At 32.8% G+C, this 17,084-nt stretch overlaps 2 protein-coding genes across 2 annotated transcripts; one reads left to right on the top strand and one right to left on the bottom strand.

The window, feature by feature from the left end:
* Positions 1-1,002: 1,002 nt before the first annotated feature.
* LOC114191309 lies at positions 1,003-2,360 on the bottom strand. The gene is made up of 4 exons (XM_028080480.1): positions 1,992-2,360; positions 1,514-1,918; positions 1,232-1,423; positions 1,003-1,167 (listed from the first exon to the last, which is right to left on the bottom strand). The coding sequence occupies exons 1-4, from the start codon at positions 2,358-2,360 to the stop codon at positions 1,003-1,005; spliced, it is 1,131 nt and encodes a 376-aa protein (XP_027936281.1).
* A 3,150-nt stretch (positions 2,361-5,510) lies between these two features.
* Positions 5,511-11,912, top strand: LOC114192749 (BRCT domain-containing protein At4g02110). Its single transcript, XM_028082547.1, has 10 exons — positions 5,511-5,657; positions 5,745-5,834; positions 5,921-6,025; positions 6,555-6,656; positions 6,760-6,844; positions 6,999-7,068; positions 7,200-7,244; positions 7,861-10,422; positions 10,703-10,919; positions 11,129-11,912. The coding sequence occupies exons 1-10, from the start codon at positions 5,574-5,576 to the stop codon at positions 11,681-11,683; spliced, it is 3,915 nt and encodes a 1,304-aa protein (XP_027938348.1). The 5' UTR covers positions 5,511-5,573; the 3' UTR covers positions 11,684-11,912.
* Positions 11,913-17,084: the final 5,172 nt, after the last annotated feature.

Raw genomic sequence — 17,084 nt, forward strand, 5'->3', positions numbered from 1 at the left:
TCATTTGGAACCCTTATGCAACACATCGGGTTACTCGTCCTCTTATGAAAATCGCTATATTTTGTGGCTTCATCTGGTTGGGAGAAATTGTGCACCGTCATCTACTGGACTGTGTCTTGCGCCAATTTGGGCTTATGCAGCATATCCCGAGGTCTCCACTTTCTATTGGTGATTTCGGCTTAGTAGACATTGATGCTCGATGGATTCACTTTGCGGGTCATGTGTTGAAAGGTTTGCTTCCAGCTATACCTCCTTATTCTTGTGTAGACGGCTACCTACAATGGTTTAGACAGGTATCTCATCCGTATATTATTTCGGGTAACCATGACGATCGACCTACTTTAGTGCCCCAACTTCGACGACATGTACCAGATGATCTTCCACCGCAGAGGAGATCACCCGATTCATCATCCGACTTATCTGTAAGTATTTGAAAACTAGATTTCAATACATGTAAATTATTTAATTTACTCCATTTCATGTTGTCATTACATGGTGCTATTAGATGCATGATTTTCGTCTTACAAAGGATGGTAGATTGTCGCGATGTGAGTGAGGGGATAATAGCATGGGAACACACTAATGAGGTGTTGCGGATAGGTCGTCAGGCAGTTGAAGAATATAGCAGTAGTAATAAAGGAGGTCAAAATGTGTGAGGGAGGCGGTCTAGTTCTGGATAGGAGACCTTTTTATATTCTTATGTGAACTTGACTTTATTTCTATCCTTTATATTAGTTAAATAGTCATGAACTTTTGATATTTTATGACGTAGAACTTCTTATTTTTTTTAATCGCATAATGTGTTTTAATGTGTGTTTATATGCAATTATTTTTTTTTATTGAGTTAATGGTGATTGCACTAAGGCCAAAATATATTCGTCCCTTGGCCAAAGGAGTTATAATTTTATAAATATGCTGAATAATTACAAATAGTTTTTAATGTCTATATGACAAAATATTGAGTTACAAAAATAACTATCCTTAAAAAATTAAATACAAACATTAGTCCATGCCCAAGTCCACATAACTAGTATTCACACCCATCAAGTGCACAAATGTCTGCATCCTGTTAGCGTAAAACGCAAACCAAGCTCGAGCCTCGGGATAACAATGTGTAGATGATATGATATCTACCATGGGTATAGGACAACCATCTTTTAGGTGAACCTGTAACAAATGAATGATGTGATACATTGAAATTGTAAATCAAATAAAAAAACAATTGTGTTACCTGAACAAAATGAGAATCGTGAACATGTCCTATACATATTAGCTTATGTTGTTTTGAATCAATTGGTGGTCTGGTACGTAGTGGAAAAACTGTAATGTTTTGCCGTGATGATAAGCAGACTAAGATAACATTATATCGATTAGCAATCGCGTAGCCCATATCGGATATAGTCATCCACTTATCCATATTAGCCTGTAAATAATGTAAATAATGATTAATATTGGTTAAGAAACGTATTTGTAAGAAGTGAACAGTAAAGTTCAGGAAACGAATATAACATACCTCTGCTTGCGATTCCACTAACAATGACTTCCTTAGTTCTTCAAGACGGTCATAAGATCCTACTAATCTTGCGTATTCATCACGCCATTGACTAAGTTCTTTAAAAAGATCATGTCGGACTAGGGGCCACAATTCCTCACCCATCCCTAACAAGGCAACAATACATTTATACCCACAATGGCCATCAACAACCACATCAACAACATTGACAATGTAAAAGTGACAGATAGGATTAAATTGATCTAATAACGAAATTGCACTTTCTTTAGATTTCGTGTCACTTTTAATGGAATGACCACTGTGAGAGGAAAAAAAGGCGTCGACATGCTCAGAGTAGGATGGATCACGCTTAGTGGATCGTTCTGATCGATGACCTTTTTCGTTGTTGTGCACCTTTGGTTTTAACTTTTTGCATTGGAGACACCATTGATGTCATTGCAGGACACGCAATTTTATGTAACTTTTGTTTGATTGTTACCTTTCTTGCAATGTCGACTTCACTGAAACGATTCACAACCATATCAATTTCCTTGTCTATGCATAACCTAGGAAGCGATTCATTTGATGAAATATTTGAGAAGCTTAATCTAGTATGCATTATATGAAGAACAGTAGGAGGAATCACCCCATAGACATATCGTGCTAATTCACAAGCACATGGTAAACCATATGTCGCTCTCAACACACATCCACAACTCCCGTTGTCAAATCCTATATGATTGACTCGTTCAACCTCATCAACAATGAGTCCTAAAGCATGTCTTGATACAATTCCAACCAATCTTTTATACATGCCTCCCTTATACACGTCACTGATTAGATTTATACTTTTTTCAAAAAATGCCATGATTTCATTATGTTGGAGGATAATAACGTTATGGATTGCATCCCAACACGAGCATAAGTCTCCCATACTGCTTCCTAGAACTTTCTTTAGGCTCCAGTGCGCTGATTCAACCCTATTATATTTAACATAAACAATATTATAAGTGAATTAAGAACATAACTGATGATAATAACAATGAAACATACCTGTTTGATGTTGTGTTTCCTAAATGCATTACTCGATTTGTCCATGCCTTTACAAAGAATTTTTTATGAGGAATTATCTAACTTTCATTGACATACTCAAAGAATAAAGGCCATGAAATACAAACATGACGAAGGCGTTCAACACAATCATTAAAGGACGACTTATCTTCACAATACATAACATTTTCCCATGCTTCCATCACAACATCCCATGCGTCAATAAAATTTACTAACATTTTGCACTTCGCTTGCACATTTTTCTGAATATGGAATTGGTAGAGGAGATGATAACAATTAGGAAAAACACTACCAATAGCATTCATCAAAGCAAGGTCTTTGTCGCTCACAATTACTTGTGGACCGTCCTCAGAGGTCATGAATAATCCTCTAAATCTTTCTAGGGCCCAAGTGAAATTAGATTATCGTTCACTATATATGAATGCAAACGCAGTAGTGAAAGTCAACCCTGTAGATGTCACCCCTACTATCTCAAGTAATGGCAATCGATATTTGTTGGTTTGCAGGTGGTGTCCATCAAGAATACGATATTAAATGCATTCAACAATTTAACAGAATCAGGATGTGTCCAAAATAGATCATTAACCACTTCAGATTCTTCTTGACATCTACTCCAATGGATGTAATTATCACGATCTAACAACATCATCAAGTGTTGTAATTCAGTTCTTGAACCTCTTAACGACCGTTTATAAGTGTATCTTGCATTATAAATTTGCTTTATCGTTGTGACATTACACTCACTATTTTTTTTTAGAGTGAGTAGAATATTTGCTGGCTTGACTTGACTCTTAGACATGTCAACAAGCAATGACTGTTCATAAGATTTTAACCTCCCAACAAATGGGTGACCAACTAGTGTATGAGACACATCATGGTTATGATATCCACACATTACCTTTAACATCCAACCATCTCCATTACTAATTGGTTTGCCTCTGAGTTTAAATGGACAATCACATTTTCTTGTGCCAGAGACACTAGGCTGAACATCAGATTTATACTTCCTATACTTACCACCCCTTTCACAGCCTAACAATACATACGTTTTCCTTCCAGGTTGACCAGTAACTTTGTCAGATCTGATAGTGACAACAACAAAACCAAGATGAAATGCTATCCCTCGAACCCACTGAATCAACTCATATCGTGTTGAAAATATCTTATTAGTCGTAAAATTATTTGTATAGTCTTTATCATTCATCTCATTTATAAAATAAGAGAAATATGAGATGAAACTCGAATTTACTTGTGAATCCATAAAAGTTAAAGGGAGATCGTCCATCTTAGATAACTTTAACCACCTATAATCTAACGTTAATAATCAATACCATTTTTTACAAAATAAAATAAATATAAAAAAAAATGAAAATATTCTTCAAACAATTAAATAAATATAAAAAAAACATACATAAACACTCAACCATAAAAAAATAAAAATAAATAAAATTAAATCAATAAAAAATAAAAATATTCATTCAAAAATATAAAACAAACACACAATAAATAAATAGTAAACTTAAACAAATAATAATCAAAACACACAAAAATATAACAATAAAAAATATATAAACAAAAAATAAATATTCATGTAAATAAAAGTTAAATAAATAATATAAATAAATAATAAATAAAACATACGTTATTATTCAAACCCTAACAAAATTATAAATTACAAAATAAAACTAAATTAAAATATCACTAAGTCTAAAAGCATCTACGGAAGTGGAAAAGTGAAAGAAAAAATAAAAAAAGAAAGCTTAGTGTAAAAGCATCTACGGAAGTGGAAAAGTGAAAAAAAAAGAAGAAAGCTTAGTCTAAAAGCATATACGGAAGTGAAAAAGTGAAAAAGAAAAAGAAAAAAGAAAGCATGGTAGAACATAGAAAGCATCAGAAGTGGAAAAAGTGAAAAACAAGAGAAACCACCTTACTACAGAAATGGAAAAAATTTACTCACCACAACAAAAAGCTACTTACCAAACAAAACAAAAAAAAAAAACTCTTTGGAACTCGACTTCTGGGCGAAAAATTCACTTAAAGACTGGAAGTCCACTTCCGTGACACTAAAAAATTTCACTTCACCGGAGTCCACTTTTGATTTAATCATACACTTCCGGAAGTTGACTTTCGTTTCACATGTACATTTCCGGAAGTTGACTTTCGTATAAGGGAAAAAATAGTTTGATTTCCGTAAAATTTCACTTGTCTTCCGGAAGTCGACTTCCGTTTTACATATACACTTTCGGAAGTCGACTTCAGTATATGGAAATAATAACTTGACTTCCGCATAAGTTCACTTCTGTTTCGGAAGTTTCCACTTCCGTAAATAAAAATGACTTCTGTAAAATGTAACATGAAATATTAAAAATGCAACATAACATTTACCTCAGACATAAACTTATCAAATATAAACTTATATTCTAATGCGCGTACCTTTTTCTAAGAAGAAATGAAGCAAATGGTGAAATACGAGTGGACCCTCGACTGAAAAATTCACACCTCAACCACCAACGAAATTTCTTCTTTTGCAGTGCAAGTGAAAAAGTGAAATAAGAATTGCAGTGTAAGTGAAACTGAAAGAAAAGGGGGTGCAGGGTATATAAAACACTGTTGGTAATTAATTCAGGCAGCCAATTAACTCTGCCATTTCATAATTATTTAATTATTGCGTCTACATAATTAATTTATTTTATTTATTTAATTTTCCAAGAACATAAATGAAAGAGCATGAATATTTGGAGGTGCAGAAGAAATATTGGGGTGCAGGAAGAAGCTCCCCTTATGGAATTGTAACCGGCCCAACTATCTCAGGGCCGAATGAGAGCCCATGTAGAGATTTTCATGATTTCATCATCCCGCCTCCAAAATCAAAACAGTGAGACAAATAAAAATTCCCCGCTTTTATTTTTATTTTTTCAAATAAAATTTTAAATAACTAGTTACCATATCAAGTCTTCCTCCAGAAGTTTGTTTCTCATTTTGCCGCTTGTTTCTTCCGTTTCCGCTTCGCATGATGGAAGCTAGTTACGCGTCGCGAGTGTTTCGAGGTGTTCGTTTTGTTCTCCGTGGCTTCAATCCCGCCGCCGAAAGCCAGGTTTCTCTCTATCCTTCTCTATTCTGTTTTTCTTCTTCCGTAAGGTTGTTCTATTTATCCCTTGAATTGCTGCTTGTGATTTTGTAGATCCGGGTTAAGCTTGAAGATGGCGGTGGAATTGACGCAGGGCAGTACGGTGGTAGTTGCAGTCATGTTATTGTCGACAAGATTGCTTATGTGAGTTCAGTACGATTTGCTTTTTCTTTAGCCCTATCATCGGCCTTCATTTTAAAGAGAGGGAGCATTATGTGTTGTGCGTGTAGGACGATCCTCTGTGTGTTGCTGCAAGAAAGGACCGGAAGGCGGTCGTCACTGCACTCTGGGTTGATCACAGTGCTGATATTGGAATGCCCGTTGATGCTTCTTCGGTTAGTTTCTTCTTCCATTCCCTTAATTGGAGTGCCTTTCTTTCTCATGAAATGTTGAGTTGAGTCCGCTTGGAACAACTTATTTGGCTTCTCTTATGGTAGAAGCACTTACATATTAGAAAACTACCTAATGTTGTGTCCATAAGGTGTTTTCAACTTGAGTCCTCTAGGTAGTATAAGATAATAACTTATAGTTTTTGTGGAAATAATTCAGTCACTTTTTTTTAAGTTTTGAAACAACTTATGAATAAATCTTTATATTATAAGCGTTTATTGAGTAAGTACTTGATTCATCTGTAAACACAACTCGGGGGAAAGATTTGGTTACTTCCAAATTATAAAAATTTAAAAAAAGATTAGAAATTCCGACCAATTAGTTAATTGGTTTTGTTTACACTGTGTCCAGAAATCTTTAGACTTCCGAGTCACTTAGAGAGCCAGTGGTGTTTTTTTTTTTGTTCTGCTTTGTAGGATGAATTTGTAGTAATTTTAACCTTTAACTGAACAAATTGAGTTTTCCATTTGGCAGGTTATGTATAGACCTCCTAAAGACTTAGATGGAATACCAGGTGCAAAAGATTTGATAATGTGCTTGACTGGTTATCTACGGCAGGATCGGGATGACATTATGGTGGGTATCTGTTATACTTTACCGTGTGATTTATTCGGAGGAGGTTGTGCGCTTTGTTTTGTGAGCTTACTTGAATTTACCTTCACCTTACTTTCCCTTTTAGACAATGGTCGGCCTGATGGGTGCGAAGTTTTCTAAACCATTGGTAGCAAACAAGGTTACTCATCTCATATGCTATAAATTTGAAGGTTTGTCTAATTTTCATAAATCCTGCCATTCACTTTTAACTGCGTGTGTATGCTTTTATTGTTCTCTTAATTGCTTCATATTGCAGACTATTCATGCTTATTTTTATTTCGTTTTGTTTGTTAATTCCGTTTTAAAATTCAACTTTCAATATAGGAGAGAAGTATCTGCTTGCCAAGAGATTGGGCACAATAAAGCTAGTTAATCATCGTTGGTTGGAAGATTGGTATGTATGTGTATCCTGCTACCTTTACAAGGATGTGAATGAATCTCATCTATTTGACCCTTTTTCATTTGACTTGTTGGGATTATATAAATTTAAAGTTTTTTCAAATAAAGTTCTGTTTATTTTTTCAGCTTGAAGGAATGGGTGCTTCTTCCTGAAGACAAATATAACAAGAGGTTAGGCGTTATATCACTTACAAGTGCAAATATTTCACAATAAATTTTTATCCACATCCTAGCATGCAATGCAAGTGTAGCATTTCGGATATTATGTTGATGGAAGCTGAATGGGGACAGTATTCTTCTTTCAATGCTCGCATATTTGTCATACTCTTCTATATTTAGAGATTGTCTACATACATCTTGTTTCGTGTTATTCAATGACCTTGATAATGATTGCGGGAAATGATCTCATTATTACTAAAGGAAAATATAGCTCAACTGTACTTGGGTAGAATATAAAATGTCATTTGCTTTACTCAACATCTTATTGCCAATAAGAATAATGCACCATGTCCTCGTTAGTTCTCTCATTCTTTGGCATTCCTTGATGATTTATGACTTACACTCATGCGCTTGCCATGTTCAAATAGTGTCACATAATAAGGAAAATTTATTAAGTTTTACCTGTCATCGAGTCATGTGGATGCACTACTGTAAGAGGCATTTCAGCTTATAGTTGAAGTTTTGTGATTAAATCACTTGTTCTTCCTATGATTACTTTATTTTCCATAAGCTTTTAAAAAATCTTATCTTTTCAGCTAATTACTGAAGCTTTGTTCCTTTTCAATAGTGGTTTTGAACTAGAAATGACGGAGGAAGAGGCCAAGGATTCGGAGGAAGAGGGTGAAGATGCTAAGCTGGGACAATCAGGTGGGAGAAATATACAACAAAGCCCCCTTGGTTCGAAATTTGCCCATGCTGCAAATCATGGATTGTTGAAATCAGTAAGAGAGGCATCGAGCAACTTACCAGATTCTACTGGTCCACGGGTTTTGCCAAATGTCAATAATGGTGAAGACTCTTTAACCATTCCAGAAAGCAAGAGAAAATCTGATCAAGACTCTAGCTTTTATAATGTTGATGACTCAAAGATAAGCTATCAGACTCCTGATATTTCTAAATTACCTGACAAATATACAAATACCACTGAGTCTAAGAATGCTGATTATCCAAAGGCACTTGGCTGCCAGGACCCTGGCAATACGGCAAATACAAAATCATCTGTTCAGCGGTCTGGTCTGCATGGTAACACTACGGAGTCTAAGAAGTTGATAAATGAATTGACATCAACATCTGCAAGTGCAGCTGGAGTTGCACATTCAAATGAAAAGCTTAGAACCACAAGTTATTCTAGAAAGAACCAAAGGGAATTTTCTGTCCCAAGGATATTAGACGGAAGCTCAGGCATAGAAGGCAACAGATGTGAAAACAGTAAGGCTGACGAGGAAATTCAGTTTATGAAATCTACCAGTTTAGATATTTCTGGGAGAGGAAATGATTTTACTAAAGGGGATGAACCAATTAGTTTATTGCCTCAAAAGAGGATAAATGAAGCTTCTTCTACGAAATTAAAATCACGAAAGGTGTCTTCTGATGCAAAAGTCTCCATCCAATCAGCAAATGGTAAATCTCAAGGATTAAAAGTGACATCTCAGGTTGATGAGCCACCCAAAGCTGGTTCTAACTCCAACTCAGTGGCATTTGATGAGCATTTCTCAAGAAATGCTGGCCCAGAATCTGCACAGCGTGATAGTGTCTATCAGAATAGTCCACAATCGGCTATTCGAAGCATAAGTGAGTCTAAAATTAATGGCAAGCCTGATGTCACAAGTTCTGGATTGCGACAAGTTGGTTGTGATGAAGCCGGGCTGCATATCACCAAAAGTCTTGATTCCTCGTCAAAGGGAAACAAAAACTCTCATGATGTGGAATCCGGTGGTTGTACTAACTTGGATTTAAGCAATGAAGAATGTAATAAACTGGTTAGAAAATCACCCACAAAGAAGTCAGTTGTCAAGGGAATTTCAGGTTCTAAACCTAGAGTAAGTGCCACTGCTCGACATAAAAGATCACTTTCCTTGAATAAAACTAACCTTGGTGAAGGTGTAGCTTTATGCAGCGAAAGCAAAGAGATTTGTGATGCGAAGATTCATCAGGGTTGTCCCCAAAACCGGGATATTAACAATATGATGGAGCAAGAAGCAGTTACTAAAAATACAGATGATGCTTCTGACAGAGCTGACTTTTTTACCGATGAAACCGAGGCTCCAGATGATAAATGTGAATTTGAGTTTGGAATGGCACTAAATGAAGAATCAGTCCATCCTTCGGAAAAGCCGAATAGAGCAACAAAAGAGAAGTCAGAAACAATTTGCCCTGCAACAAAATGTGAAGAGGCAATGCCTCCTAAGAAATGCACAAATAAAGCAGAAATACAGAAAACGTCTTCTTTGTTAGTAAAGAATCAAGCAAGAGAATGTGCTGCTGGTAAAGCTAATGCCACAGTTAGTAAATACGCAGACGATGCAAGTGACAGAACTGAGACTTTGGATGATGAAACCGAAGATCCAGATGACAAACTTGAAAATGAGTTAGGAATGACAACTGAAGAAGAATTGGTTAATCCTTCCAAAAAACGAGATAAATCTACAAAGGTTCATCCTTCAAAAAAACGAGATAAATCTTCAAAAGAGAAGCCAGAAGCAATTTGTCCCGCGTCAAAATGTGAAGATGCAATGCCTCCTAAAGGAGTTACGAATAAAACTGAAAAACAGAAGCCATCTTCACTGGTAGTAAAGCATCAAGCAAGGAAACGTCCTGCTGGTAAAGCCAAGGCCACAGTTGCCAAGGATTTATCGAAATCTAAAGTTGCAGTATCTAAGGAAAAGGTTCCCAATGAAACGGGGGATGAGGCAGAGATAGAAACTGTGGAAGAAGTGCCCTCTCCTGCTGATCAACATGACAAGTCGGCCTTAGCAAGAAATAAGTCAGTGACTTTAGCTGAAGAAGAGAAGGAGAATAGACCAATTGATCTAATGCAGGATCCTGTGAAGGGCAGAAGCAATGACAATCCAACTAATAAATCTGATGTAAGGTCAACAAATATCAAGTCTACTAAAGTGGGGCTCAATCCATCTATATCAGAATCTAACACGAGAGTAAAGACTGAAGCGGCTTTTTTTATATTAAGCGGTCACCGTCTACAGAGAAAAGAGTTTCAGCAAGTAATCAAGCGCTTAAAAGGAAGGGTTTGCCGGGATTCTCATCAGTGGTCATATCAGGCGACACACTTTATAGCTCCAGACCCCTTACGCAGGGTTGAGAAATTCTTTGCTGCGGCTGCTTCAGGAAGGTAAGGAATATCAGACAAACTAAAATGAAGTTCGTATACGATGCCCCTGCTTAAACACTTGTGTTCAAACCAAAGCAAGTCGGCAAGGAAAATTTTTGTTGTAGTAACTTCCCATGTAGTGTAGATTTCAGAATGGAGGTGTTACTTCAATCTCTTTCGAAAATCATTGAAAAATAAGCATAACCTAGCGTCTTTCCCTTTCCTTTCGTATTCTCAGTATAACAATGTAATTTGGATTTCTTTGATTATAAATAAATATTCAATCTTCGGTGGAATGCAGGTGGATTCTGAAAATGGATTACCTAACTGACAGCAGTCAGGAAGGAAAACTCTTGGCGGAGGAGCCGTATGAGTGGCACAGGAATGGTCTCAGTGAGGATGGAGCAATCAATATGGAGGCTCCGAGAAAGTGGCGGCTAGTTAAAGAAAAAACAGGTCATGGTGCCTTCTACGGAATGCGTATTGTTGTATACGGCGATTGCATTGCTCCGCCTTTGGTATGTTTTGTTTTTATTGAGAATGTTCCTTTATTACTTGCCAATGCTACCGTGACTTTCATCCGAATTGTAATAGACTTTAGGGATGGTCTCTATTTTTAATGCAGTTTTTGTTTGTACAGTCATTAATGGAAACGAGTTTCCAACCATTTCAACTGCGTTTTATTGACGATGACTTATATTTCCGCTCCAACACAACTGTTTTACAGGATACTCTGAAACGTGTCATCAAAGCTGGCGATGGAACAATATTAGCCACTTCTCCACCTTATACACGATTCCTTGGCACCGGAGTCGACTATGCTGTAGTTAGCCCTGGCATGCCACATGTTGATATCTGGGTCCAAGAGTTCTTAAAACATGAGATACCTTGTGTTGTAGCGGACTATTTGGTTGAGTATGTTTGCAAACCCGGGTTCTCCCTCGAGAAGCATGTGTTATACGGTACTCATTCTTGGGCAGAGAAATCATTGGATAAACTTAAAAGCAAAGCAGAGGAGATTGTTGCTCCTGAGGATTTCAGTGATGATGATGATAGTGATGATGTACCTTGCCAAGTGTGTGGATCCCGCGACAGAGGAGATGTAATGCTGATTTGTGGTGATGAAAGTGGTTCTGTTGGGTGTGGAGTGGGTACCCACATCGATTGCTGCGATCCTCCACTAACACAAGTCCCTGAGGACGACTGGTTTTGTTCAAAATGCAGTACCACTCCAAACTCCTCAAAAAGTTCCACTAAAAGGAAAAAAAATGTTTTATCATAATCTAAGACGAAGTGATTGTTTGGGATACTTACCTGTATTATGTCAACCTTTGCACCTTCCTTTCTATCTAGTCTTTTTAGTTGTCATCTGCACAACAATAATAGTAATGTAAATCCTTTGTAATTAACAAAATTAACTTATTTCAAACATGTTTGGGTAACGCTCTCTATGGACTCGGGGTTGAATGGCAAGACGTTTCTAACCAGTCAAAGTGTTACATATTATGAGCATAGTCTGTGTAAATATGGTCTTTTTTCTTTCTAATTAATTTTATTAGTAATTTTTTAAATATGTTTTTTTTTCTTTCTAATTAATTTCATTAGTAATTTTTTAAGATAATAAACGTTGAATTTACGTATTTTAATTTAGAAAAGGTACATAAACTTTTACATATAGCTATTATAAAACTCAAGTGTGCGATAATTCTCCTATTTCACAAATAGTCATAGTAATTGATTGATTAAAAACCTGTTTAAATAAGAGGATAAACTGAGATCTTTTCGATATACAAGACATGTCAAACGGATTGACTTATCACGAGTTAGGTTGAAAATTAGTGAACCTAATCTAGGGAAGTAAAAAATTTTGCAATCCGTATAAAAAAATATATATTTATTTTTAAGAATTTAAATATTTAAATAATTTTTTAAGCCATCCATGAGATAACAATCACAATAAAGTTAAAAATCAATGTATTCATCATGCTCACTACAAATATATGATGAATTATTTTCAAGAAAGTATTCATATAGTCCAAGAAAACATGAATAATATTACACATTTGTTGTCATGATATTCAACAAAATATAAATAAAAAATTACACATTTTTGTCATGCTAATTTAGAAAAAAATGTTTATAAGATGGTTGATTGAGTAATTTGTTACAAAAATTATAGTTAAAGATTAAAGTATCAACGTATATAACTTGACAATCAAATTAATTAAACAAATTGCAAAAAAATGTTGGTGGGTCAACTCATCTCGAACTTGTTTAACGAGTAAGTTAAGTGAGCTGGATTGAGTTTAACTCACTTTTGAAAAAATTGAACTTTTATCAAACCAAACTAACTCGAATCTATGGTGAACCGGATTGACTCACAGGTTAAAACTCATTTTTGACATCTCTAATAAAGCATGTACTCATAAGATCGACAAAAGGTGAAAAAGTGAGTTGAAAGTTTGTTTATCAGTGTAGTGTACAAGTATGTGTGTGGTAAAGTAATTTGTTAAAATAGTTAACAAAATATAAAAAAAAGGCTTAATTGTATTTAAGTTAGATTATTTACTTATTTTTTTTTTCAATTTATTGTTTTTGATAATAAAAGGCTTCATCAAAAGCTTTCTTTCTTTTTTAGAAGTTTAAGTTAACTTCTAAAATGGCAACAATGTGACATTTTTAAAATTTAGTCATGTTTTTCAATTTGATAAAATATAGCAATGTGATCTTCTGTACGTTAACGAAGTTAATTTAATAAATGGTTAGTATACCTTTTTACAAACTACATTGTATATAAATTAAAATCGTTAATATTTATGTATCAACTGTTTCATTATTAATTTAGTGGAAAAAGATGCCATTGTGATTTTAAAAAATGAAAAACTTGAATGAAATTTGTTAATTACTGATCAAATTAAAAAAGAGTTAAATATAGAATTAAATCAATAAAAAGTTATATAAATAAACATGTCATATGATATGATTTAATAAAATTAAATTTTTATTTATGATTTTTTTTTTCAAATGTTTTTTAATTAGTATATAATTTCCCACTATTTTACTTTTAGATTAATTATTTTAATTACATTTTTTTATTGTTAATTGTTATATACATTTTATATTGGGTATACATTTATCGACTTGATTCAGTGTTTTACAATATTTGAAATTAAATTAAATATAAAAAACAAAATATAGTGTATGTGTACTTTTAAGTAGATATCATATTTTCATTACATTAATTAGTATAACGATCGAGCTATATCAGAGATTGTAATAGTCAAAATTCGGGTGACAAAAACGAATTGGGCCGGTCCGCTAGTAAAAATACGGGGGCAAACTAATATTTTGACTTCACAGCTCCCTGAAGTTCGATTTTCATAGTCTTAGGGTATGTTTGTTTCTAATCATGGTAATGTTTCTGCTACTGTGGAATGATGAATTTGCAATTAACACTTCTGTTTGGATCTATGATTGCAAAAGGATTTGAGAGTGCAGATTTTCGTGAGAGAGGTGGATGCATCTGTTCATTATGTTAAGATTCAAGTGTGTTTCCTGTTCATTTTATGCAAAATAACGAAAATGTTCTCATTTCAATTTGAAAAAATGTTTTTTTTTTTTCTTTTTATGTCTGCAAGAAGTAAATTCCTTGATACCTTCACTTGTACGTAGACTAATTTTAATTTTTTTTCTCCGATTTAATTATATAATTTTCACTAAACCAACATCACTAATATTAATAACACTAATAATAACAACAACAATAATTAATATATCCATATATCCAAAATTAATATAAAATTTTTTATAATAATTATAATAATAAATTCAATTAAATTTTATTTTTCATTATAAATAAAAAATTTAATTCAATTTTAATTTAATTTCCATTACTTACATTTTAATTTATTTCACAAGGATAAATCGGTAATTGTCTATTTTTATCAATTAAAATATTTTTTTTAATCTATCACATCCATCAAATCATTCACAAATTCTCACAATTTTTTTTTATATCTTTTCATCTATTCCTTCAAATATCTTAATTCAAACAAATTCACAATCCACTTAAATCGATCTATTCTTTCTTTTTTAAATCATCTCCTCAATCCAAACACTATCTTAAAAAGCGACTGGATGGGCTAATCTCGACCGCTTTTTCAATTTGAATATTTACTTCCCGACATTGAAGTGTTGTCATTTCATTTAAGGGGTTGTTTATAAAATGGAAAAAAAATATTCTATGTAGCATCGATTCAGATTAGCAAGCATGTGTGAGGTCTTAAGATTCCATTTAGTATTATATGAACCGATTATGGAAATCCGGTATAGGGTTATCCAAATAGGGTTTGACAACATTCGAATACAGGTAGATGGAAAGAAGGGAAAAACAGATTTTAGCACACATCGGATTTCTGGTAAAATCGTTAACTGACTTTCAAAACAAGTGAAGAGTAGCAAACATATTTGGAATTGTGTCCAGCATTCCGGTTAAGTGGTTTTAACGAAATTTAAAATCTATTTTTTTTATACCGGTATTCGAAATTCAGTTAATGAGTTTAATTTTTTTTTTCATTTGATTTGTTTATAAAATTTAATTTCAATTTTTTTATAATTATTGTATTAACTATTTAATTTTAGATTATTTTTCTTATTTATAATTACGTTAAATATAATTTTATTTAAATATTTGTAGTTATTTTTAGTTTGTTAATCTTTAATTAATAATAATAAATTTTTATTTAAAATATTATAAAATTATTTTGTTGATTTTATTTATTTATTGTTTTGTTAGTTTTTAATGTTTTTATTTATTTATAAGTTTTTATATATTTGATTAATATTATTAATTTATTGTTTAATTATTATTATAATATATTTTATTAATTAATTAATTTTTGTAGTTCTGAACTTGAGTTTTTGTTTATTTATTTTTTTTATTTTTATTTTTATTTGTAAAGATAAATACGTTAAATAAATAAAAAAATACGTTAAATAAATAAATCATCTCAGCACAAATAAAAAGATATTCAAAATAATTACATATTATTTTAAAATTAAAAATTAAAAAAAATTGGTAAAGCAAAATACAAACCGGATTTCAAATTTCGGTTTATATAAAATCAAATCCGTAGTTTTCACCATCACTGAAAGTCGGTTATGTTCATCAAATTTGGTTTATGGCACTGAAATCCGTTTCTATAAGTAGCTGGATTTCGAAATCCGATTTGTAAATTTCAAATCCATTTTGCTAGGGTAGCAAATTTCGAAATCCGGTAAACATGTGTACTGGATTTCCCAAATCTGTTTATTTTGTTTAGCGAATGTCTAAATCTGGCCTACATACTATTTTGAAAATGAACCGTATTTCAAAATTCGATTCTAACTTTATTTTTTTATTTGATTTTTTTAGTATATTTTAAATTATTTAATATTTATATTTCAGGTTTTTTTACTGATTTTTGTTTTGTTCTTACTTTATGTTTTTTAATTTTAATATTTAATTATTATATTTAACTTATGTTTCCATGTTTACTAAAAACAAATTAAAAAATTCAAAATTAAGAATTAAAGACTTAAAAAATTATTACATTTTTAAAAATAAAAAAATATTAATTAAATAAAAATATAATGAATCGCAAAAAAATATAAATAACTTAAACTTTAATAGTTGAAAACATGTATTTTGGAAATTCATTATCAAACCGATATCTAAATCCATTTTTTGGAAAACTGGATGTTTGAAATATGTGGAATTCATAAAGCGCATTTTAAAATTCATTTTTAGACACAATCGGATGTCGAAAGTCGATGTATGTTTTCTGAGTTTTTTTTTTCTTTTGCTTTTCTAATGTCATTTACCAACATTTTCGTGTCATTTACAAACACAAATCAGTCATCCATAGCCATGCATCAATATATACAAAGCTTAACTATAAAATGCATGCATCTCATCAACATTTGAGTATATCAGCATGGATAATGAACGTGAAACAATAACTTACATACCTCAAGAAGATAAAACTTAAACAAATGGAAAACTGAACAACATTTTGATAAACCTGAATGATGCAACCCAAACAACGGAACTAGAAAACTTCAAAAACTTCAAAACACAGTTGAGAGCGAAAGTCATTGAACTTCTAAGAACAAAAAATGCAAAGAGTGAAAGTGATTTCTCGAGGGGTGCAGGATCAAAACCAAGTAGAACTACCTGTTCACCTAACATAGTAATTATTTTAATTACTTTTACCTACTTAAGTCAGAGGGGCAAAATTGACTGCATAATTACTCTTTAAAGGTGTAATAGAAGTCATTGTAGGTGTCAAGAAGTCCCCTTCATTAAATTTGATTTCTTGCTGAATGATATTGCAATATTTAAACATTGGACAATGGGCCACTAGAAAACTAAATTCAAGTAGAAATTTTGTTGTTTTTGTAAGAACATACATGATATTCAATAATCGTGAATATTACATGCAGTAAGCTTTACCCAAAATCCTATGTATTTGGCTTCATCCTATAAACATATAAATCTTAGACTTAAATAGTTAATTGGTCCTAGTTTTTATTAACTTTTTTCAATTTAGTTCTAGTTTAGGATTTTTTTTCAATGTGGTCCTAAATTTCGTAAACTTTGTTCAATTAGGTTATTTTTCTTAACTCCGTCAAAATAGTTAATA

This window comes from Vigna unguiculata, chromosome 7 (genome assembly GCF_004118075.2).
Source record: "Vigna unguiculata cultivar IT97K-499-35 chromosome 7, ASM411807v1, whole genome shotgun sequence".
In the NCBI taxonomy this organism is placed as follows: Eukaryota; Viridiplantae; Streptophyta; class Magnoliopsida; order Fabales; family Fabaceae; genus Vigna; species Vigna unguiculata.